The 26,455-nt window shown below is 48.2% G+C and overlaps 1 protein-coding gene across 9 annotated transcripts in view; it reads right to left on the bottom strand.

Moving 5' to 3' along the window:
- Positions 1–26,455, bottom strand: part of NCOR2 (nuclear receptor corepressor 2) — a 253,577-nt gene that overhangs the window by 174,034 nt on the left and 53,088 nt on the right. For all 9 annotated transcript variants that reach the window (XM_037375337.1, XM_037375342.1, XM_037375343.1 and 6 more), the window contains exon 2: positions 3,596–3,807. In XM_037375337.1, the coding sequence (XP_037231234.1) occupies positions 3,596–3,700 (105 nt within the window). In that variant the 5' untranslated portion in view covers positions 3,701–3,807. The remainder of the gene's footprint in view (positions 1–3,595; positions 3,808–26,455) is intronic.

Raw genomic sequence — 26,455 nt, 5'->3', positions numbered from 1 at the left:
GCTTTAAAAGGAAAGGGGGACATGCGCTACACAGGAAAATTGATCTGTTTACAGAAAACATTTGCAGGTTGCTTGAAAATTAGTATCCTTTATGCAAAAGTTTCCTTTGAGAGAGCATGAACTTCGGACACTTTAGAAGGGTAAGAGTGTAAGTAATGTGTTTTTTCCACCTTTAGCTAAAGGTCACGGAGCATTCAAACAATTCCTCTGTTCCCAAACTGAACATGACAGAAGTCAACTAAGCATCCCAACATTACAGCTAATGAATACGGAAAACAAAAATGTTTCCCCTGCAGTTTGGCCAAGAACTACTTAGTGCTCTTAAGAAGAAACTGCTGATTATTGGGGATTTCAGTTTTACCTGAAGAAAGTCAAACTAGAGCCTTGTCACCAAGCTTCCTTCTTCCCTTCAAATGCATGTAGACTTGTCAAAGTTTTTTTACAATTTTTTTTAATTTTTTTTTTTTTTTTTTTTTAAGCAAGATGGAATTAAATCTAGGGTCATTATAAAATACCACACCATTCTCACATCCAGCCTCCCCGACAGCTGCTGGGACCAGACGTCTCTCAGCACGGAGGAGGAGGATGACACCCTGATACAACTGGGGACCAACTTACCCCACAGAAAAGCCTGTTTGCTGCACCACCCATTAGAGCTCAGTCTGGATCAGACCTACGGGTTCACAGCCCTGCCCAAAGCTGGCACTTAAGAGTGAAACCAGCCAAGGGACATCCTCACTCGACCGATACCGAATCTTCTCTGCCAGCTCCAAGCTCAGCAGTAACTCCTGGATTACACTGCTGGGAGATGGTGGCCATATGTACAAAGCATATTTCTGTTTATTCACTCGAAATGCATCTTTTTCCCCATTTTGTTGGATATTCCCTTGGCTTTTATACAACGGGAGAAGAAAAGTGCCCAAGCCTGTTTCCACTGCCTTCTGCCACTTCAAAACATCCCCTCCCACTTGCCTCATCTGTGAAATCAAACAGCTGCAATCTTTTAAATCACTTTTCATAAAGTGTCTCCAAGCCTAAAATAATGTCACGGCTCATTTCTGAGCTCAGTATTCCTGCTGCACTGCATTTCCCTGGGTGCAACCGTCACAGTTGGACTGTGATTATTTATTTATAATATAATAGCATTTGTAGCCCTGCTGTGCTCAGCCCTGCGCACGTGCCCAGAAGGTCACCCAGGGCATTTCCACTGCTGGGATAAGGATCCCCAGACTGATGAATTCCCAGTTCTCAAGAAAGGATGTCTTGGAATGCAGCAAACCAGAACCAAAATCTAATTAGATACAAGACATGCTAGTGTCGGGTTGGTTTTGGCCTCTCTTGCTTTCTTCCAAACAAGCTCTCACTGTGCAAACACACCCCATGACAAAACTGACCTGGCCAAGACATGCAAGCAAATACCGCTGACTTTTAATATTAAACAGTGCAGCAACTTCAAAGCAACTGGGCTCTCCTCTCCCAAGCAGTCCCACCAGAGATCAGCTCCAGCCCCAGAGCCATGGCCAGGTTCCAGCTCACGGCGCCACCGAGCAAGAGACACGTGTTTGCAAACAGCTGAGCGTGGCAGGGCAGATCACGCAGGGACACGCCTCAGGAAAGGCTCTGCCCCCCCTCCCAAGGAGAGGCGAGGTGTGTTCAGCTTGCGTGGGGCTGGCACGCTTCTGCTGAGAGGAGCCTTTTCGGCTTCCCATCCAAAAAAAATATCTCAGCTCGGACCCCTCCTGCACCCAGACCCTAAAAGGTATCACATAACTTCAGAAGATTACATGCGGCTGTAAAAATAGCTTCTAGAAGCAAATGCCAGCAACTTCTTCCAACATTAATACTATAGAATAAAACCAGTGTTCACTCTAGCCAGTGAGCAGGGCAGGTTGGAGAAACCCTGAGCTTCATCTGACTGGCAAACAACCACCCCATTTGACTCATTCTGCTATTGCAACATTAAGGGGAAACAACCAGGGTTTGCAGGAGACAAGGACTCAACATCCCAGGGCTAGGAGCCTTCCACTCTCTTTAAAATCCAGCTCCACATTGGGTATTGAGGTTTCTTTGGTTTGTTTTTAAATTACAGTTTTGCAACAACTGCAGGTCTTGCTCACCTGGTCACATCCTCCTCTTGCTTGGGTTCCTGGTAAAAAAAGAACTGGTTTTTTTTTTTGGTTTGGTTTTTTTTTTTTTTTGAGACAAATGCTCTCGTTCTGTCTCACCTCCCAAACAAATGCGCTGACACTGATGGAAGCAAAACTCCCATAAATCGAACCAGGTCAGCGTGTCTCATACCCTGGATGAAAAGCTTCTTTGTGCAGAAGCACGCAGGCCCCGAGCGATCTAGATGAGCCAGCTAATGCAGCCAAAAGCTCGTCCTGCGCCCTCCTTAATGCTTCTATTTCAAAGCCTTTCCAAACTCCAGCTCTGCTCCCTGTGCTGCTCTACTGAAACCCCGCAAAGAGGGCAGACAAGGGAATTTCACCCCTTCGCTGACACCTGATGGGTTTCCAGGCTTTCAAGTCAAACCCTAAAATCATCACAGCAGGAATTTTACCATTCGACTTGAGTTACAAAAACCTTCCTGGCTGTGGCCAGCTTGCTGTAACCCACCCAGAAGTGGCTCCAAAGAGCAGCCTTTGCAAGCCTGTGCCACACTCCAGCAAGTAATAAGATTCATTTAAGCAGCTTGTTGAGCTGACTAAAACTGTTCCTCTAAGGAGAGGGGGTTTTTTTCTGTTAAGGGCTTAAACTTAAAACACTTAACCATTCAGGATGAGCAAGCACAGACGTGAGTGCCATGGCACAGAAAGGAGGCTGGATCCAGGCGAATTAACCTGTGCAAGCTCTGGTGGAGTCAGAAAAAACACGGCCAACAACAAAATCACCACCAGCTCATGCCTTGATCCAAGAGGAGACAAGACTAGAGGTCAAAGGTAAGAGGGGAAAAAAAGTAGGGAAGGACAAAATGGAAAAAATCAGCAGCTCTGTTTTCTTCTCACTCCCCAGGAGCAGGAGTGCCACCACCAGCCAGGAACGCCATGTAGAGAGAGGCAGGTCTCCTGACCAAAGGGCAAGCACCAGGTTCATCCCCAGCAGTCTGCCTGGAAACCCATGGGTGTGAGAAGCCAGGACCAGGTTCACTGGAAAGCAGTAAGCCCATGGGCCGGAGGGGATACTCATTCCCTTGTGACCCAGCACCAAGGAAAGGCCATGCCAAAGAGGGCTGAAGGCCACGCGCTCCCCTGCTTCACGCAGACAGTCATCCTGCCCACCTCCAACCATGGATGCTCCTGCCAGGAAGACAAATGGACTCTTGGTGTGCAGAAGTGAGAAGCCAGAGCCCACGAGCACCGCCACAGCAAGTGACAGAAAGGCAAGAGAAAAGCTGAAAACAGCACACAGAGAAAGAAAAGAGGAACCCCTGAGAGAGGAACTATGAAATCCTGTACCACAGGCACGGAAACAGTCTGATTTCTCTGTAACAGCCACATCCAAGAGCGGTGCAGCTGAACCACTGCCCCAGCAATGGGGACACACCATGCGGCTCCTACCCTGTGAGCGGTTAACGAAGGAAAGCCTCTTGCCTTACCGCATGTGGTCGAGCAATCTGAACCGGGTAGGACATGGCGTGCGGGGGGTAGCGTGGCTCAGCAGTGCGCCAGCTCTGCGTCACGGGCTGTGCAGATCCAGACATGTCGAAAGAGCAGGTGCAGCGGTCACTGCTTCCGAATCACTGATAAAGGATTAGGAGAGCTGAGAGCTCCTCTTCATCATGCGTGCACTTTACACGTCATGCAACAACTGGAAGCAAACAGGAAAGCAACAGGTTAGAATTCACTCAACCATGGCCCCAAGACAACCCAACATCAAAGCCCTGGGTGATCACCAAAACCTGACCGCCCCCACCCAGTTCTCCAGTAGCCCCCCTTTCCGCTTGGCAAACACCACAGCCAAGTTTTTTGCTGTGAATTATTCCTATCACAGGGAAGTCCTGATACAAGATTATCCCAAATCCATCCCACCCAATTGCCCTGGAAAGCCTTCCCCTAGCACCAGCAGGACAAGGCCCACAAACTACTGGCAATTTATTTGGGCCCTGTTGATCGATGCCTCCAAGTCTCTTGAAGACAGGTATCTTTCTGGGGGGTGACGTAGTTCCCAAAAACACAAGCTAGAATTTCAGCACTTCCAACACGAGGTCCAAAGGCACAAGGTCACTCTTCAGCCCATCCCCTTCCCCATCCATGCTCTCACGCATCCACACACATTTCTCTCAGTGCCCTCCTTTCCGAGCTGTGGCTGTTTTTGCAGCCACCTGATGTAAGCCCTGATTTACACCAGGATGGACAACCGAGCACTGACCTCCCCAGCAGTCACATCCATCCAGGGGGCTACACTAAAACCCAGGACCAAAGCGCACCCCACGCCTCCAATGCCACCTAGATCAGCCTTTCTGACCAGGACCAAGAGCCAAAGCAGACACCATGCCCCTGAGGGTATCTCCACAAACACCCCTGTCACCCATACATTCACTGCTTTACCATGTCTTGCAATTCCTTTCGCAGCTGTAACAAAATCAGCAAAACCAACAAAGTGGGAAGGACTCCCCTCAGCCCCAAGAGAATATTTACAAGCAACTCATTTTTATAGATACTTCACTTTGGTGAGGATTTTAAGCCTCCTGGTTTTTGTCTGGATTTCAATGAAAAAGTAACAAACATCTAAATGCTGCCAGTTTAAGGTGCATTAACTATTCATAGAATCATGAATAATTTGGATTGCAAGGGACCGTAAAGATCATCTCATTCCAACCTCCCCGCCACCAGCCCGGGTTGCTCCCAGCCCCGTCCAGCCTGGCCTTGAGCACTGCCAGGGATGGGGCACCCACAGCTGCTCTGGGCACCCAGTACCAGTGTCCCATCACCCTCGCAGTAAAGAGTTTCTTCCTAATTTTCCTAATATCTAATCTAAATCTATTCTTTCAGTTTAAAACCACTCCCCCTTATCCTATCAGTACATACCCTTGTAAAAAGTCCCTCTCTTGTTCTCACATTAATGGCTAATTACACAAAGCATAAATTCCCACTGCTGCCTGAGCTTGGGGGATGCTGCTGGGACAGATCCTGCGCAGGGAGAGCCCCATCTCCCCATCTCCAGGACCACTCTCCATCCCACGCAATGCTGGGCACACTCACACTCCTCCCCAGCGGAGGTACACATTAAGTGCAGATTTGTGCAAGGTTTTGGGCAATATCGACAGCTTTCATCAGCCCACCATGAGCAGCACAGAAAGCCTCCGGCACCACAGGCTCCCCAACAGCCTGTCCCCACACTCCCGTGGTCTCTTGCACAGGGAGCACAGCCAGCCGAGCCAACGCAATTTCAACTGAAACAGCAGTTGGTGTGTACAAAACCAAAAAGAGGGTGGGAAAGGGGAGGCAGGGGGGAAGAGGAAGTTTTTCTTTTTCTGATTTTTTTTTTCATCCTGTGAGACCACAGATCAGCCCATGTTGATAAACCGCTTGCTATCTGCTGCAGGCAGGCACTGGACCGCCTTGCTGGTTTGCCAGCATCCACGCACTGCTCACTAGCCAGAAATAAAATCAAACCAAGGCAACAGTCCCTGGCACGACAAGCAGGGCAATGACAGCAAGAGGAGAGCAGTCTAAGGAGGCATGCCTTACAAAAGGACCAAGTTCTACAAAAGTAATTTTTTTCAGCACGTTCCCATTAATGCCTAAGGATGACAGATACCGCCACGCTCCAGCCGAGGGTCAGACGGACCTTTTTGGCAAAAGATATTTTGCCAAGTTACATTCAGGAAAACACACAGCGAAGTTTGGTTCTCAAGACAGGGAGAGGAGGGACAGCCAGGTCCCCTCCTGCTTTTGGCTCAGTCCCTGCACAGGAGCTGGGATTCCCCCCAGCCCTGCAGCCCTGCCGAGCCTGAGGGCACATTACCTGCCACCCTGGGGAAGCACCAGTGGCCTGGGAAGAGCCTGACCCTCATCCTGGCCAGGGACGGCCTCCCACGGAGCCTGCTGCGATGCGCTCCCAAGGCAAGAAAGCCCCTGTGCACGAAGGGGAATTCAGAGGCACCCTTGGCAGCCAGCACATATTTGTACCTCCAGTATGACCACCCCACTTCCCCTTTATGCTTCCGACTGGATAGGATTTTAATCACCAATTCCTACTCCAAGCTGGGGGCCACGCCAGGAGCACGCGGCTCAAATCCCCCTGGCTTCCCCTCCGGGGACACACCACCACCCACCTCCCAGCTCCCCTGCAGCCCACGTGTGCTTCCACAGGGACAAACCCTCCCTGCAGCAGCCAAGGACACATGCACGATGTTCTCAAGGGCTCTAAAAGCTCGCTGGGATCTGCAGAAGTTTAAGGTACTTTCCTACTAATGAATTCCAACTTGGACATTTTGGCTTGCAGCCACCTAAGAGTTAATTAGCACATTTAAATATATATACATACACACGTACACACACTTACTCCAAGCTGGGGGGGGGTGGGGGGGTGGGGAGGGGGGGCGCGCAGAGCCCTTGGCAGCTTTCAGCAAGCCAACTGCTTCCTTGGAAGCCCAGCAGGTAAAGCACACTGTGCTGTGGCACCTGCCTACAGTGAAAGAAACAGGCTGATTTTTCTTTTAAACTCTTCAGATCAGAAATTCAGCCTTAAAACTCAGCCCCAAGCGCAAAGCCACAAGACATCAAGCTCTAAACAGTTTAAAAGCTTTTTTGCTTCTGTCTGTGCAACCAGAAAAAAGTAGTTAACTCTCTAGTAGAGGGGTACACACACAAGGGGGTGAAATTACAGGGGCAAACAAAACCATCCTGCCTCAAGGCACACTGCCCATGAGCCGTGCCATGTATTAACCGCTTGCTAGGAAGACCACAAAAGTTTTTTTCTTTACCAAGGGCAGCAAACTACCTGCACTTCAACAAGCAGCCCCAGAAAGCCAAGAGTAAAACTCCTGTGCTTGCGAACAGGCGAAGCACTGCCCGTGCATTCCCATGCTTGCAAACCACCGAGCAGCAGGTCACCAGCAAATCTCAGCACAAGTCTAAGGCCCCAGCTGCTCTCCACCATGGCTGGGCTGGAGGTCAGCCCTGCACCGGGGCAGCTCCACAGGTGCCACAGCCCTTTAGACACTGTTTTTACACTTCACCTGTGAAGAAAGGGGCTGCTGCAGCATGCCCAGCCCAGCACCACTTCAGGGAGGAGGAAGGTCCCTGATGAGCTGGCAGCAAGGCTGTGGGTGCTCCCACTGGGGAGCGTAACATCTTGCTGGGGATGTACTGGTGCTGCTTCAGAGCCCGGTGCAGCTGGGACGGTGCTTGGCCACCTATTCCCAGCAAAAGACCCTGGGGTGCCTCCTCATCCACAACCTTTTACTCATTATTTTCAAGAGAGGAACACAAACAATAGAAACAGATTAACAGAAAGAGAAACAGTGCAGCCAGGCTCTTTAAATCTTTAAGATCAAGCTGTTCGGTTCCTACTTTTCTCAACTGATTTTGATGAGGAACAGACATTGTCTCACAGGAAAAGTATTTTCCCCCCCAGTTGGAGTCCCCATCAGAGGCTGTTTTATCCGCAGACCTGCGTTAGCCATTAGAGCACTGGGTACGAGGAGATTTACAGTCCCCGATTCAGAACAGGAGAAAGTTGGAGTTTACCAGCAAGCCCAGCACCAGGGCTACAACATCAACCTGCAGAAGAGGCAAAAGCCCTCCCCCACCCATTTATTTCCACCTCTTTGGGAGACTCCCAGGATCCTGTCCTGCTGCTAGAGCCTTCAAACGCTCCCTCCTCCTCCACGCTGCCAGCTCCACACGGCAAACCACCACCACCACCACCCTGCTCCTCTGTTTCTCCTCTTCATAGGCCGTTTACAGTCTAAAATCATTTCCCCATTGCCTGTTCTCCCTAATTTACACCATGAAAGCACTCTACAAGCCCCTGCAAGTTGCTGCAGGCTTGCCTGCATGCAGGGGAGCTCTGCCTGCCCGCCTGGCTGCCAGCTCAGGCACAGCCCGTGCGAAGGGACTGTACAGCACTGGGCCAAGTAGACTCGTATCCAGCCCAACAGATGGGCACAGACAAGTTCGTGATGGCCCGCAACCATCTACAGGTTCACAGTCACCACCACTGGGGCACGGGGCTGCATGCTTCTGCACTGGCCCATCAGCCCAGCGCCTGCAGCCAAAGCAGGTAGCGATACAGTCAGGGCCGTGCAAAAACCCTACAGGGCCACAACGAGGGTTTGCAATTAACCCGAGTTGCAAAAACCATCGTTAATGTCATTTGACACACTTGTTGCTCTTCAAAGTCAAAGCCAACCTTCCTGATCAGCTCTGCACTGCCCGAGTCCCGGGTGAGGTGCCTGCTCACTGCTGACACAAAACAAACGTGGGCGAGCTGCTGTAATTACCCCATGCCTTAGTTCATCTGTCTGAAAGGTGATAACAACAAGACACTCCCAGCTCACAGAAAATACCAGACCATCCATCCTCCTAAGAGTTTTAAAGATCCCAATGAAAACACACTCCTCAAGTCCAAAATAAACTTTTTTCTGGTTGAGTTTTTCGGGGTTTTGTTGTTGTTGTTGTTTAAAGCAAGGACATGCTGAAATAAGAATAAAATCCGGCACAATGTTACTCAGCTTGTGGTCTACAGACCACGGACAGTCTACAGAAAACGTTAGGAGGTAGCCCACAAAATGACTGCAAAAGACCTTATTAAAAGGCAATGACTAGTATCACCATACTATACAGGCAATGCAAGTAAGTGAAACGCTGCTAGCACTCACCAGGGCACATTTAATTGAAGAGTATTGACAACAAAGCTAATGTTTAATTACACTAAATGATGCAAGTTTTTGGAAAAAAACAACCAAGTCCTCTTTACTCAAACGCTAAATACATGACAATTTTCCTCTTCAAACAAGAAAGGTCTAGATCCTCCAGTCAACTCGTGTTCTGAAATAAAAGGAGAGCTTTGTTTATAACGCTTAATTAATACCAAGCTATAAACGTTCACCTCCAAGAGACCAACCAACCCATGATGCTCAAAAGCCCCGCGCTGGTATGCGGCACAGCAAAGCACGTTGCAGCTCTAGATCAAAACCAGATCTGAAAAACAGTTAAGAGATTTACCCACACTTGCTTTAAAGGACTAGTGGAAGCAAAAATAATTAAGATGTGACGAAAACGGTAGAGACACACTCCTAAGAAACACACCACAATGTAATGGTAATGGATTTGTCTAATCAGTATGTGCATGAAATTTCCTTGGAAGACAGTTGACGTTATACACAAATATTTGTATGTACTGTATCTATTAAGTCCTTTCAATAAGCAAGCAGGCGTCTGCCATAAATTCAGGGCTCTATTCAGAATAACAGAGATGACAATGTCAGCGTCTGCAGCCTGGGAATCCACAGTAGCGCTCAATCACAGCAGGGTACAGAGGTTTTAAATTAAAATAGCAGCACAGGGTCAACAGGAAAGATCAGGCACATCCTGAGCTCTGTGGTATGGAGGAGAGGTTATTCCAACCCCAGAAGTCAAGGCTTGTACCTGCAGGTGATCCTAAAGTGTTTTCCTTGCTTTGTTAGAGCACAAGAGCAAAGCTGGGCTGGCAGCACCCTGCATATCGTGGCCAGACCCTGCGGTCCCTCAGGTGCACCTCCAACAGAAGCAACCAAAGCGGCTCTCGCCCTGTCCCCCAGCTCACCCGCTGACAGCAGCCCTCCTCCCTCATCTCTTAGCCAGATGTCTTCTGAACAAGATGAATCTCCCAGCCTGACTGACAGTGCGGATGCACGAGCAATTACAGCAGCGGATCTGGGGGAAGAAGGGGCCTTGCAGCACCACCACAGAAGCTGCCCAGGGCAGGATGTTACCCTTGTCAGAAGGTACAACCGGTCCTGAAGGCCACCAAGGGGATGGCAGAAGCTCAGGAGCTGAAGTCTCTTGTCTTGGTTTGCTGCCTCTGTGCTGGAAACTTCCAGGCTGCATCAGCTCTCCCACCACGGCACAGCTCCATGCTGAACCGGTTCTGATCCCTGATGAAAGGTGTCTTCTCTGCCCTGTTCCTATCACTGCCCAAAGCAGCAAAGCAGGATTTGTGACTTGTATTTCTCCTTTTCAATCTTTCCAAGCTATTTTGGGCATGGGACTCATGTTTAGCTCTGCCCCAAGATAACCTTTGCCAGCATTTGTGTGCAGATCTTGGCACCGCAGCTGCAAGGAGCAAGGTCAGAGGGTTGGATTTTGCCAGCCACACTCCCAGTTGTGTTTGGAAAGGCAAGTTGGCCAGACAGGCTGCTCCCCGCAGCCACACAACCCTGGCCTGATGCTTCTGGCAGAGGCAAGGACATGCTAACTGTGCTGCAACTCCTGCTGCTAACAGCCCTTGCTCAGATCCCAGCTCTCGGTGGCATAATCCAGTTGCTCGGGAGCAGATGAGACATCTGCACTACCTGCCCCACCACGGACACCCCTCGGCAGACAAGCACTTGCAACAGGTTTCACACGGTTTAACTACCTCCCAGCCCTCGGCAAAGAGGCTGCAAGTGACCTTGTGACAGCTCCCAGAGGGGCACATATGTGCTTAAATGAAGAGGACTGACCCATTTCTCTTTGCAGGAGCACTCGGCTGTCACTCCCCAGCTGCAGGGACGTCATCTCATTAAAATGCACGAGCCACATACCAAGTGTCAGCCTGGCCATGGCTCCAGCCTCAAGTCAGCATCAGCACGGCCAGCCTAAGCCTTTGCTTTTCAAATTCTACCATGACATGCCTCTTCCCCTTTCGTTCCCCTACTCCCACTGGTGGATTTTCCCATTCTAATCAATTAAAAAAAAAGCCAACCAAACTTCAGCATCTCCTGGTTTTTGCAATTGAGACTGCAAAAGCATGCAGACAACCCATGGACCATCTGGACAGAGAGCTCCTCAGCAGGGATGTGATAGCAGAGCTGCTCCCATTACACAATGGCATCGCTGCTCCCACGCCAGGGCACCCAGGGCCCTGCAAACCCATCTCCATGCTGGTCCGCCAGGATGCGGCGAGGGCTGGCACGCACACGGCCACACACAACCCGCAGCTACTGATGGGCAGCTGAGGTCTAAATGCCCAAAAGGGACCCTTCAAGTAATTAAAGATACTGACAAGGAACAGAAAAGAGAAACTCACACTTAAAAAAAAGAGGGAGGGGGAGGTAGGATTTGGATCCATACACAGGCCATTCATGGAACAAAGGAGTTATTTTAAGTCCAGGCTGGAAATAGAAAACAAATTAGACCATGCGAGGCTTTTGTTGAAGATTGTCTGCAAAGACAAATGAAAATGCCTGGAGAGGAAATAAAATAATAATAAAAAAAAAACACCACACACAAAACTAGCCAGGCACTAAGACTGCAAAGGGAAACAGGGCAGGGGACTATAGGAGGAAAAGAAAGCCAAGGAGTGATGGTGAAATGCCAGAGCACAGATTAGGCAGCCCAAAAGCACAAAGATAAGAAAACCAGGGCAGGGCAGCAAGAGCAAGCCAGCAGAATTGATTAGTAAAACCCCAAGGATGGAAAAAATGCCAAAAATGCCCCATTTTCTGACTGAAGCCCAGACCAAAGCTCCAGATACAGACATGCACACGCTAAAACTACGAAGCACATGTGCTGGGGCAAGACAGACCGTGTGACAGCACAACCCGAACCCTCCTGTCCTACCCAAACCCCCGCCTGGCAGCCTCAAGGCTCAATCACTCGCCCTGTGCTGCCACATCCACCCGGGATCTAGGGTTGTTTTAGCCCTGGGGGAAGGGCAGACAGCCTGTTCCAGGGCACAACTCCTCCTCTCCCCACTCCCAGACCCCCCCCCACCCCCTGGCCCCCTCCCTGCACACACTATATATCTTTTCCACTTCAGCTGCACCATCTCTTACGTTAAAGATGGGCTTAAATATTGTAACTGTTACACAACACTAATCTCAGTTTAATAAACACACATAAGCAACTTCAAATCAAGAAAAAAACCCCCTCAATTCCTTGCCAATGTGCAATGATGATATAGTAACCATACGAATGTTTCAGCCACGCTACCAAGTACATTAAACAGCACGTTAACAACCATCGCTGCAACAACGCATCATTGCTACACCCGTTCAAAGCTCCCAGGAGCTAACCTAAACCCCAGCCTATCCAGATAAACAAGGCTTTGGAAATGCAAGGAAGATTACAAAGCACGTGTGGGATTTATTTATATATTTTGCACGAGAACACGCTGCTCATTTGATTTTCAAACCCTTCAGTTCCTACTGCTAAAGAGACAGGTCCTCTGATGTCTTGGGCACGTTCATGAAAGCGAGGGGAGTCAGCTCCTCAAGATCCTTTTGTTGAACAAATTACTCAGCTCAGGAGTGACATTTTCGATTATTTACATCCTGAATAAAGAAAGGAAATTCATTTTCTGGAGTTCCTAAGATAAGTTCTTTGAGGTGGATTGTACTGCTAAACATTTTCTCCTTTCGCACATTCCCAATTTCAAAGACGACAAAACATCTTCGCCTTCTAAATTATTCCTTTTCTTTCATGATCCTCTAATGATTCAGGAGTCTAAACTTCACACAAGGATCTTTGAAGAGCACCGACTGCCAGCATAAAAGCTGAACTATTGTGACAAACTGCACAATTTAATGCCTTTATAGGAAAGACATGTGCAAAGGAACAAAATTACCCTAGGGAACGAAAACAAAGCCTGCAAATAAATTAAATGACCTGTAAACTAAGGTACTCAAAAATATATGAGATGCTATGCAGCTGTGCTATAAAATATCACTAAAGGAGGAAGTCATCTGGGACTGGAGCTGTTTTAAACTAACCCGTTTTACTCCAGGTTTGCACTGCAGTCACTACGCTTACCCAGCGCAGCGCTGCACCTCGGACGCAGGATGGGAACTTAAGTAATGCTAACTCAATTGCTTGTGATCGTCTGTCAAATACCAGCTCTGAACCCTTCACTAGGCCTTTCTCCTAACATCCCCCGGGTAATTACTAGCACATAGAGTCAATTTTCAGCCCAGGTTAATAACCGAATTCCAGTCATTTGTTCCTGCACATCGCTGCTGCTTTCATTTCTCCCCAGGAAAACTGATGAGAAGTTCAAGCTCACTGGTGGCCCAGCGAAAGGAGCTGCTCATTAGTTCATGGCAGATCAGCCAGAGAGACAGGTCTAAGCGGTAGGAGCCATTAATTGGGTATGTTCTGCTTTCCTTGTCTAGGTAATTAATAGCTTCTAGACAGAACGTCAAAGCCTCTAGAGGCACCAAAAAAAAAAAATTCGACATTTGCATACAAGGCGTAGCACCTTGCAGAACGCCGGACAACTCGCAGCGAGGAAAGTTTCACCTCCTCCTCCATCCGCTGCTCAAACACCCCTGTACACAAACCAACAGCCCATTTCAGCAAGAGCCCTGGCAGGCAGCAAGCACGATGCAGAGGGCTGCACCCCTCCTGCACCCACAGGGGAGCCCTACCCTAAAAAGAAGACAGCTTGCACAGCTCCAGCTCCCTCCAGCCTCACCCAAAGGCAAACGGCAAAGGCAAGAGCCGAGCTTTGGGTTATGTTGCTGCAGACAGGCTTACAAAGCAGATGGGGATTTCTGATGTGTTTAATAACTGAACCCGTGTAAATGGGCAAACGGGATTTCAGCACTTCCCTGCCAAGCTCAGTCCTGCTGACAACAAGCTGTCCAAAGCAGTCAGTCAGTCCCCAGCAGATCAGGAGCCCTGGATTTCCCACCAGCACACTTCTCAAACTGCAACCTGGTCACACCCCTCGGCATCTGCCTTTCCTGGGCTTGGAGCAATGGTTTTCAGCCTGTCATTTAAAGGCTTCTGGGAGCCTGTGAGCAAGTTTGAAGGAGTCCTTGAAAGGTGACTGAAATTCATGCTACACAGATTAGACATCTTGAAGGATCCACTCTTCTACAGGATAGCAATGAGTGCCAGCAGGACAGGATCAGAGCCTCTGGCCTCCCTATCCCATCGTACAAGACGGAGTGGAGAATTTTGCCTTGTTTCCCAGCAAAATGCCCAGTCCCTGGGCTATTGGTCCACCCTCTTTTGCCATTCCCAAACTCAAAGCTCTTTATTAATAATAATTACTACTATAAAAGAAAAACCAACCCTTCAGCTGCCAACGTCAAGCTATTCCTAAGATGACTCACTGGCCCGACTGAGCACTGCTGCTGTACAGGCACAAGCAGGTACCTTCCACCACCCTGCACCTACCTGCCCTGGGGCTGAGGTTTCAGGTGGTTCCTCACCCTCCAACCCTTCAGCCCCATAGCAGAAACAAAAGAAAAACCACGAGGGAAAAAGTCTGACGCAAAGTGATCCTCTTCAGCTGGGAAGCACCTCTCATGAAAAAACAGAAGCTCCAACACCCAGTCATTTAATTTGGACAAAACTGGTCTGGACAAAAGCACCAGGGATGCTAGCAGAGGGAATAGCAGAGTCATGGTCCCAAGGTCAAAAACCACTTTTGTGGAGCTACAGAAACAAATTACAGCATAATAATCTTTCCAGAGTCCATCTGGGGGGTATTTAAGGATGTTTCCCAGCACTGTCATGCATTGAGCTTATAACCTTGATGAAGCCCTGAGATTTAAATTAAGATGAATTCTGGTTACCCACAACAAGAAAAGACATGGCATCTAAAATTGTCTCTGCTAAGGCAGTGAGCTTCCCTTGGTATCAAGCTGGCGCAGGACAGCTTACACAGGGATAACCAAGAGGATTACCGTCCCCAAATCTCCATCACCTCTGCTTGGGCAGCTGAGCTGCTCGTAAAAGTACTGCAGTTAACAGCCCTAGTATTTTAATGGGAGTAGCTAATGATGGTGGATTTCACTTAAAATAGCTGTGGTGTCCGTGGGGACTCTGCACCCAGGCACAGAGAAGCACAGCCCTTCCTGCAGCCCCATGGGAGCCCTACAGACCGCCCAGAGCCCACACAGGGAACACGAAGCTGACCAAGCCACCTTCCCCTGCTCTTCACACCCCACAACCCACTGCCACCGGGCTCAGGGAGTCAACAGCAGTCCCGTGAAGCAGGTAAGGTCCCCCAAACAGTCACACAAGCATGGTAACACTCAACTGCTATGACGTTACAGACCCTTCTCTGAGCAAAAGCCTCCTGTCAAGCACAGACCCTGCCTTCACAGGGAAACCTGCTGCGGGAAAGGCACTTGAAAACGCAATTCTTTTAGGGAGAACACAGCACAAAAGTGAAGAGTTCATGAAAAATATAAAATAAATGAAGCCCAGCACTTTTTCAATAGCCAAGAGGCAGTAACAGCACTCCAGGTGTAAAGCAGTCGCAGCAGGGATTATTGCTCCGCACAGCTGGTTAGCGTGTGTGTGTTCCTGGGGTCTGGTTGGGATGAAGGATTCCTTATTTGTTCATCTTTTCAGCCACAACTCCAGAAGGATTCACACCAGTGGGTACTGATTACAGTTCAGTAGGCACAAACACGCCACTTGGAAACAGAGCAAGTTCCTGCATTTCCCTTGAAAATCCTATAGCAGATTAAGGGGTGAAGGTGCTTTTGGACACATTCCTGTGTCCATTTGTATTAGTGTCCATTCTGTGGACATTAATACAAAAGTACAATGTACTTTTTTACAAACATACAAGGGATGTTTAAATAAGGAAACCCTGAGAAGAGGGGCACTCCCATTTTTAAGTTGGACAGGAATTTTTATGGATGAACACAATCTCCCCCCATGAAGCTCTGTTGCATGCTTTACCCAGGAAATTCAGTCTGCTTTAACACAAAACACTTGACCACAATTTCAACCGATTCAATAACTGCACAAGGAGCAATGCTATCCTCCCAACAGTTGGGAAACAGCGGGTTTCCTATGCAATCACTGCCAGGCTCTCCCAGCACCAGCTCCATGCAGCTCATGGGTGCTGCCTTGCGGGACCAGAGATGACCCCAGTGGAAGGCTCCTGACTTAGGCAGCCAGGATAGGGAGCTCCCTAGTCCTCCTCCCACAACTCTTCATTAAGGGGTGTGGAATGGCTTAATTATGCCCCTCAAGGCAGGAAGAAGTCACTTGTCTTTAAATACTCAGACTTTTATTGAGTTAACATGTTTTAACAAGGTCAAGGCTTGACTGGTAACCTCTTACCCAAAGGGGAATTCACTGCTTCCCCCCTTGCAATTCATCAGTGTCCCTCACGGTTTATTTCTGAGCCCTGGGTTAAAGTTATAAACTTTCCAGAGAAAGAAAAATCAAGGAGAAAAAAAAAAAACCGAACATTTAAGCAGTCAGAAAGGGTAAATAAACCTCTGCTTTCTTCACCCTACCTGTGTCCCACGGAAACACCTGGCACTCCAACACAGTCCCCCCACACGTCCCCTTGGAGGGGGTGGCAGGCAGGGTGGCTTCGCCTCCTGCCACCTCCTGGCCCGTGCAGGGGTAAGCTCTGGGAAAGCCCATCTGTTTAAATCACTGCAGTCTCTGCACTGCAAACAGCTGCAGAACAGCTGGCTGGAAACTGAGCAACGGAGCATGGGCCACAGGAGCCCACCCCTTCTTCCCCCATCTCCTACAGCATGGCTGGTTAGCTATTAGTAGGAAATGTCCAGAAGCAAACAAATAAATATTACAGGCAGATGCTAGACATGAGTGAGTGAATGCTGAATTGTTTGACAACATGGAGAAATATAAACTTCAGTCTTCCCCAAAGTCACCTCCCCATTCCACCAGCCCAAGCCCAAGAAAAAGGCTTCCCATTTTCTGCTTTTACATCAGCCACCAATAGGGCAAGACCATTCCCACATTCCATGAATCCCCACGTGCTCAGTCACATCATCAGCCTTGCCACAACATCACCAAGTCTCACAAGCTCAGACTCCTGAGGAAGAGCACCGTGTTACTCTTCAAACATATACCATCCATCAAGATCATTTAACCATGTGCAGCAGACACTCACTTGGTAGGCAGGAGCGGGGACAGATGAAAAAAAATCAGCAAATTAAACCAACAGCCCTTTCTTGCCAAATTTTATCTACTTCCTATAGCCCAGTGAGAAGGGCAGAGCATCAGCAATGTATATCACTCAACCTGCACTTGGGAGCTTTTATTCGTTGTCCACTTGAGCATCCCTCAGCAGTAGTAGTTACAGACCTGAGCAAAAGTTACATCCATCGGACATAAAGTTTTAATTTCTTAGCGTAGGAGTTTGTACTGGTTTGACTGCATTTCCTTTTAAATCAGGGCTGCTTAAACTGGAGCAGGTTTCCTGATGCAATTCAGATATCCCATTACACAGTTCATCCCAGCAGCCAGCTCTGTACAGCTCAAGCAAATGGAAAGCTGAGCAGTTCATGGAAAAAATGCTTCTATACACAGACAAAGGTGGCAGATTAAAAAAAAAAGTCCCCTATAATCTTGTGCACAGAATTTACCTTTAGATTTTGGTGCTTAGTTAAATAAAGGTAAAGCCAGGTTGGATGGGGCTTTGAGCAACCTGATCTAGTGGAAGGTATGGGGGGCTGGGGGTTGGAACTAGGTGATCTTTAAGGTCCTTTCCAAGCTAAACCATTCCCCGATTCTATGAAAACCCAGGAAACAATGCACTTCTAGTCACGAAGCAGTTGCACAGCTTAGCCTGCACCTCTCCTCTTTCGGGGCAACCTTCCCCCTCTCCCCACCTCCACCCCAGCCTCCTCAGCTAAATCCAACTCTGGCATCACGTGCCTCCAGAGCAATCCATCCTCCTGCCTTTATGAATTTGAGCTCCCTCAGCACAGACCACGCAGAGGAAAGTGCAGGACCCCACCTGCTCTAGCAGGCAGCAGAGTCAGCTGGGATCTGTGTTAACAGTCACCTGCATTACAGGGGCTCTGCTCCATATCAGCAAAAACCCCCGTCAAAGCTGCTCCCAAGGACAGCGCCCGCAGGCACCCAGCAGAAGCAAGAGCATCACTTGCTGGTTCCCAGATCTGGGCTCTGCTCTCAGGCAAGCACAACACAGACTCGTTCCTCAGCAGCAGCAAGGAGAGATCACTTTATTGAGGTGCTTGATGCCGGTACCAGGTGATGATGGATTATACAGACCAGTAATGCCAAAGCAAACAGGTCCACCCCAGCAGAGGACCCACAAGGTGAACACCCCACCACCAGCTCAGCCCCACCACTTGCTTTAAGGGAGTAGACTGTACTTACACACCTTAAAACCCACCAAGAACAATCTGTAACAAGGTACTTAAAACTTCAACACATGTAAAGCCTAAAATACAATCTCTGTCAACCTAACAGGCATTACAGGTCCACAGTGTATTTTATTAGCTAGATGCTAATGGAGCTACAATACATCAGGTCACATTTTAAAAGTCACAAATAGTTTATAAAGGCTTAATCAATCATTAAATAGGTGTTTTAATAAATGGCTAAATCAATCATTATAAGCCATAACTCTAAGTAAGCTACTGGACTTCATAATAATCTGCAATATCTCCCGCTGAGGTTCTCAGATCTACCTATAAGACATCATCATGTCACAGACCTGAAGAACAGAACAGACTATCTATCATTTCTTAACTATTTGTAGGTAGACCTTAATGTAAATATAGGCCACACATTGTCACGCTTCATGTAAGTGATGTTAAAAATACAGATGAAACATTGCGGAGCACTAAAAAGTGGTCCTTTGGGATGGCACTGGAGAATATTTAATAAAGGCAAAAGCTGCAGGCTAATTTCCCCTGAGATTTCCCATTTAGAGCCTGTCGCAGTGAGAATCCATCACAGACAGCACTGATTCACCCACAGCAAAGAGAAAAAAACACTACTTCCTCCTTCTCCACCGCCAGCCACCAGGATATCACCTTCTGTAAATGAGGGAAGCATCTCTTCTAGAGTGCTGCCTACAGCATAACACTTCCCAGCTGCTACGAGCACAGCTGGTGAACCTCCCTCCCACACTCTGCAAGCTGCAAACCGAAGCGTCACCAGCACCTTCCGGGGTCTGCGAACATCCCACCACAGGTGAGCACACAGAGAGGACAGAGGGCATCCATCTGCTCAGATGCTTGCTCAGCTTGGAGGCAGCTCCTGAGCAGCCTGAGGCAGGCTGCATCCAGCACCAGTCACCCCTGCCTTGGAGCAATGGGGACTTCAGGAACTGCACGTTCCAGGTCTGACCCCCGATGGGAAGCTGAGAGTGTGCTCCACTGACCCAAAGAGGAGCCGACACTTGGGAGCAGCAATTCACATCCTTGCTCTTTGGTTGCACACACGAGCAGCCGGTGCTCTCTCCTCCAACGAAGAGGTTCTGAAAGCCGACAGGCAAGGTGACAGAACAAGCCTCACATCTTTAGATGGAGCTCATAACACGAAGATATTTAGTGTGGCATTTCTCAGGAGATGGGGGGAAGCTATCAAGTGCATTCCCATCATCCTCCCCAGGAAGGAGAGAACAGTCTCACCTGAGCTCAACCTGGGGCTGTACCTGTCTGGGAGGAGAAAGCCAACTGAGCAGAAAGGGAAATATCTCTTCCACTCCGACAAGACAAGGTCCCTGCCAAGAAATGCATCGCCCGTTACTCATTTGCTTTACTGAGAGAAGTTAAAAACAATAAGCACAGAGGCACACAGCTGGAGCAGATGTTTTTCATTCTTCACTGCTCACAAGCAGCAGCTCTTCCCCTCCTGCTTGCCCACCTACCCTCTCTACTGGCATCCAGCAGTGGGAGCGTGATGCCAAGGGATGGAGCCAATCCCGTCCCCAGTGCCGGAGCCATCCCACAAAGCTCCCACTCTACCTCCCTCATAAACCTCCCTAGCACGGCTTGTGATCAAGCCCTTCCGCTTGCTCCTTCTTGTCATTTGTGCCACGCAACCTTTGCAAACTCTTCTTAGCAGTCCCGAAAAGCAAGCCAGGCTGCAAGAGATGCAGGGAACTGTTTGACACAGGGACTGATGCATTAAAATAACCCACCTCCTGTGACACCACTGTTCTTCGACACACCAACCTAAAGGTTTGTTACCTGGAGGTATGCACACCTCAAAGGAAAACCGCTGAACTTTAAACCATTTTAAAAGTCTGTATCACACCCACACGTGCAAAGTGGAGTAGGGAAAGGCATCCTGTCCGCTGGTTTAAAAAGATGATTTCAGGTCACTGTCCCTTATGCAACGAGAGCTACTCGGCTAGGATAAGATCAGCCACTAAGCAGGATTACAAATTTATCTTCCCACAGTAGTGTGATCTTCCACTAATAATCGTATCACAGAAAATAATATAGAAAATATTTTAATAATTGTGCTTTGAGTCACTAGCAAGGCACAAAATGCTCGCATGGTAAAAGGCAAAATCTTTTAACTGCAAGGGTGACACGAACTACAGAGGAGCACAGATGCAGAAAATAAAACACCGCAAGCCTGGTGTCAGTAACAGCCTGGAAAAGCCCAGGCAGTGCTGAGATGCTGCAAATCAAAACAGCGGGGCTCAGTTCAGAGGGAAGATGCAAAGCATCACCAGCTGACTCACTCCAAGAAGCTGGGATTTGATGCTCTCTGCTTCTGACGGTACCTCTCTGTGCCTGTAACTTTCATCTGGGCAGCACCTTCCTGCCCCAGGACTGAAAAAAAAAAAAAAAAAAAAAAAATCGATACAGATACAGTCTAAGACATCAAACCCCTTCAAAGGATTAAGGGCAGTTTTTATATTCTCACTCCCTTGAGCCAGCACTGTCTTCTCTTGGCGTAGAGCAGAGGCAGCTCCAGGAGCTAAGCCGGCAGACAACCACTTTACACCTCCCAGTGTAGGTATGAAACCTTAAACCAACTTTAAACTTGCAAATAAACTTCTAGAGACTATAACTGAAACACATAAACCTCCACACCTAGACCCAAATCTAGTGATTTTGAACATGGATCAGAAGTATTTTCCAAAATAGTGCCCGAAATAAAAACATATGCAAGTTACACAATTTAGGGATGTGGACTTCCCAGTCTCCCATCACCATTTCTACAAAGACTTCAATCTCATCCCACTAATCACCACACCAGGCAATGTTGGACTACTCCATCAATGACATCACTGGCAGATTTGATTACAGTGCTGATTGCATCATCACCCACAAGAGATTATGCAGCTTTCCAAATGGCACCAGCAGCTTCTAAATAGCTTAGGTAGAGGAAACCATGAAGGACATATTTAAGAAGTCTCACGCTGTTAATTTAATGGAAGAACTTTCAGCACTACCTTTTGGAAGTATCAGTACACGGACAAAGTATTTTCACATGCCGTTGCTAATGCTAGTGAGCCAGCACATGCTTATGAGAATATTTTGGTTCCTGGAAAAGCCACACACACGGCGAGCAAAGGACTCTGCAACAAGGCAGCCAAGACCGAGGCTTTGCATGAGCGTAACAGAAAAGAACATCCTCGCCGGCCACAGGGGAACGGGCAACCCAAGATTTGCCAAGTGCACGATAAGGAACACGCACGCTGAACCATCTCCCTCCAGGATGGGAAAAATACTAAGAAAATGTAAATGACTTTCAGCAGAAGATAACAAAGTTGAATAACAGGAACTCAAATGAGCACCAAGCACCCATTACAGAATCAGGCACTATGCGGCTGGGAACGTGAGAAGGACAGTGTTTTGCTGTCCCCGTGCCACACACCAGCATTAGATCTGTCACGGGTAGCTGCTCCTTGCTCAGCCTTCCCTCCTCGGTGCAGACTATATTTGCAGCAATAGCATTAGAGCAACCATCAAGCAGATGCTTAAAAAATGCAGAATGACGTTCAAATGACATCTATCCATAAATCAGCCCAAACCACAAACATCTGAAGAAGATTTTCACTTAATCCAATTTACTGTAATCTCTCTCTTTAGTTAAAATGACAGAAATGTCAAAATGGGACTTTACTCCTCTGTCAAAGCATCTCATGGTGAAAAGGAAAATAAGCAGGCTCGCACACGCAGCACCACTTATTAGGTTAGAAATGTCAAAACTGTACTTTGATTCTCACTATTAGCAGTCACATCCACATGCTGTGCCCTTCTGTTTCACTTCATTTCCCCCAAAAGCAAGCACAGAGCATATGCTCAACGCCAAGCATCACACAGGCAAAAAGGCACATTATTTTGGTTTCCAATGACCAAGCGCCCATCTCTGAGGGCACACAGACCCTCCGAGGGTCTCTCCTCTATCACAGATAAGCAGTCTCATTTACCATCGAAGGTCTCAAGAAGAAGACTATGTTCTGCTGCTTCCAAAAAATAAAACAACAATCCAAGCCTTCTCAGCCTGAAGTTACTTTCCCCCATCTCCCCACATTAATTAGCAAGCGGGGTAATTGACTCTCTGCCCAGGAGTTAAGCACGTGTGTATTCACATATATATTTCCGTGTGCAAGAGCGTGTGTCTTTTCCCCCAATGGTCACAAAAATTAAGCCATTATCCAAGAGTTCAGGAAAGTGAAAGAAAAATACCTACTGTCAGGAATGGGGTCTTCATGCATTATTTAACGAGAACTCTGTTGGCAAAACTGGTGTTGTTTTTATATAAAAGCTAATAGAAATTGTACCTCCAGGTGTCAAAACACTGATGGTAATTCCTGCTGCCTCAGACATCTTGATGTTTCAATTTTAGCAGTATGAGGAGCCTGCAGGGAATCCAAGAGGGTAAAGTGCTTGTACTCAAAGAGAAGCAGAGAGAAGGAGAGCCTTTTTATTTCTTTATAAAGGGCTCAGGGGAACAGTTCTACTCACTGAAATTATCAGATCTGGTTCCCCTGCTCCTTCTCTTCCTTGAAAGAGGAAAGAGCAAGATAGGCTAACAAGGAGTGATTGTATTGTGTTGACGGGGGGCGAGGGGGAATCAACGAGGCTGCTAAGGAGAAGCACAAAGACAAAGAAGAAGCGAACAGAAGATATTGTTGGGGTACAGCAGCACAAGAGCAGCTGCAGTGAACAGCATGCTTAAATGATTTCCACAGAATGGACAAGCTCCAATGGAATAGCAATATTGAAGTTTTTTATTGTGGGGTGGGTTTTTTTTGTGGGTTGTTTTGGTTTGTTTGGTTGGGTTTTTTTGTTTTGTTTTTTAAAGTTTGTGCCTAAAAGCACAGTGGCATTCTGGACCCCTCTTCAAGTCCTTACTAGCTTCCAGCTGCACCTCATTTTCACCCTTGGTGCCAGGGAAGATCAGAGCTGCATCCACCTGCCCAAGACCAAAGCCAATGCTGGGAAGCTTTAGGCTGCTGACACTGGTACACTTCAGGCCCTCGGGTACTCATTTATATATAGAACAGCTACCTGCTAGCTTTTGTTTTAAAAAAGGATGTTAGTTCCCCATGTCAGCAATCAGAAGCATCTCCCAGACCTTCCTCTCAGATCTTTACTGTCCTTGCAAAGCACTGCAGATGCTGGCCAATCCACCAGCCTTGGTGTTTATTCTCTGCTCAGAAACCTCCAAGGTCGCAGATGACACCTCAACTGCCTCCTCCCCATCCTCTTCCCACTTCTTAACCTTGTCACAGCATCCTCCTAGATTCACTTCATGTAAGCCATGGTGGAAGCAAGCTGCCCACCGCCACGGCTGATAGGTGAGGCAAGGCTGCATGCAGCACCCTACAGCACAAGGACACTGGGAGAACGAACCCGTAAAAGCAAACCCACGCTTCTACCCAGTGCAGTGCTTGCACAAGAGCTTTTAAAAGGTATTTTAAATAAATAAATAAATAGAAGACTGACTGTCCATCTCTCTTACTTTCTCTCCGTTACTTGCACACCTTCTGCCACCCCACAACTCCTCTCTTTCTGATGCAGCAAAAATTTGGTTTCTGGACTACAGCACAAACTCTCTGACAACTTACACCCCTTTGGGCCAGCTGTGAGGATGGGATCACACAGAATGGACTCAGCCATTGCACCTCCCCGGAACAATGATGGAGCAGTGCCACAGTAAGAGCTGAAGATGCATAAAGCATCCTTTTCCTGACCACCCCTAGAAGGTACAGCAAACTAGCCACCATCAGAGCCACAGCAAAGGCACAAGGCAGTAAATAACCTCCAACAAAATTTCAGTAAGTCATTTATTATGGCAGCTATGAAACAGCTGTTTCAGGCCAGTGCCCCACCTGAAACCCAGCCAGTCTGGGCCACCACCCCCAAGCACCCCAGCAGAGGCTGCGAGGAGAAGGGTAGATGGCCACAGCCCTCAAAATCCACACTCCTGGGTTGCAGCTTCTAGGAAAGCCCCAAGGACCACCTCATGGTCCAGGCACTCCCGTTTCTGTATCACTTCCACCATAGGATGGCGGGGGGTGGGGGGGGCAGTCAAGGAGAAAACAACGGCTCAGGAATCCACAAGCAGCCCAGCACTGCGTTCAAGGGGAAAAAAACCCAACTTTTCCAGGCAGCCACGGACACAAAGGTCTTGGAGAGATCCTTCGTTGGGTCATGAACTTTCACAACCCCATTGCAAAAACAGCACAGAGGAAATTCCCTAGGAAAAGTAAATGGACACAAAAGCAAGCTCAGCCACAGAGCGCCAGAACCACTGCCGATTGCATTGCACCTAAGCACATGCCCAGCCCTTCACACACATGCTCCTTCCACCCAGCAGCCCACCACCCCACCCCCGACATGCATCCAAAGCATCCCAGGTCCTGCCTGACACCTGGAGCACCCAGCAGGGACCAGGGCACTCCCCTCCCACCTGAACCTCCATCCTGAAAGGTTTTCCCAGACAGCTGTACCTGGCCCCCTCCCCACTCACAAATCCTGCTCAGGCATCACTTACAGCTTGCTAATATTTCATGTACTGGTGGCCATCACTCCCGCCCGCCCTGAGACAGACATTTGCTGTCTTCTTGCTCCTCCAGCCATGTCTCACAGCACGTGGTATAAACTTTAAGAGGCAATGACCTCATCGGAGCTGGGAAGAGGGAAGCAGGGGAATTGGCTACTTGCCACCTTCTCATTTTTCACATTAAAAAAAATAATTTATGAGAGAAAGCCCATTTTATTCATCTAAAAGGAAAAAAAAATCCCATTAGAAACAGCAGGCCTGCCTTAGAGTGCATTACTTGTACAGCAGCTCCTAGAGCAGCACCTACATGGGGTGGTACAGAGTGGGACCCCAGCACCCCTGCACCCCCTGCTCCAAGGCACAGCCCTCCACCACCCACGGACACCCCCCTGCTCCACTGACGACTCAGGAAACATTAGGCTATGGTGCAAGCATCTCCTCTTGTCTTTGTTGAGGCTGACTTCTGCTGTAAGTGCAGGGAGGGACTTCCAACTCTCTCCGATTTGTAACTCCTCCAAAAGGGCAATTAAATAGGCAAACCGTAGCTGGCAACAGGGATTTCGGTTCAGCTCTCTGGGATCAGGCCATCAGACAGGGCTCTGCAGTGAGCAGTAACTGCAAGGCATGTCATTAATTTCGCCCAGACATGTATCGCACCCTATTTCTGAACGCACATACAGCATGTGTGCGGTGCTCTGTAGACTCAGAATACACAAATCCTGCACACTCACACGTTTTTATATACTCGTATTACTTATGTTATAGATTCACACATACATTACTCATAGTTCTTAAGAACAGAACATACAGTTCATCTTGGCAAGAATCCCAGAGGAAGAGGAAAAAAAAAAGCCTCACAGTAACAAATCTAACTTGCATTGAGTCCAACAGCATCTGCAGTAGGAGTGAGAGCAGCATTACGGATAATTATTGAATTATTTTGTATAACACACCCATGTGTCTCTGATAACACCAGTCAATCCTGCTGTTTCAAGGGACATTTCCTGATTTGAAGCATACCACCATTCAAGTTTTTGCCTGAAACTGTGGAAAAAACAGTTTATTTCTGCAGTGTGCGTTCAACAACCCCTTGTGCACATCAGTTCCGCTAAGGCACCTCTGTACTTCAAGTCAGGGCCCAAACGTGTTTATATGGGACGGTAACTGTCCCCACGTGCAGGACCTCTGAAGTGAAGCATGCCAGCAACACCAGGCTACACTCCACAGAGCAGACTGGCACGGGTAGGGATATTTAACCTGTACACACCATGCAACAACGGCAAAAAGACAGATTAGCAAGGACTCAGAACGTAACTCCCTAACAGGACACCATGCAATGAAGGAAGATGTTAACAAAAAAAATATATATTTCACAGCACACTGCAGCTTCTATGTACCTTTCAAACCTCCACAGCAAGTTTGCAGCATATCAAAGCATTCTTCTTCGTACCCCCTCCAAAAACAGGCTTTGTCTGCTCTTTGGAGCTTTATACCCCATGTCAAAGAGATTTTAAAAGTCACGGTTGTAGCACACTCCTTTCCTTCAGGAGCAGCGTGTGGCTCAGCACAGCACAGCTCAGCCTCAC

The sequence above is a fragment of the Falco rusticolus genome, chromosome 1, assembly GCF_015220075.1.
Source record: "Falco rusticolus isolate bFalRus1 chromosome 1, bFalRus1.pri, whole genome shotgun sequence".
NCBI lineage: Eukaryota > Metazoa > Chordata > Aves > Falconiformes > Falconidae > Falco > Falco rusticolus.
This window is presented reverse-complemented; position numbering and strand designations above follow the sequence as displayed.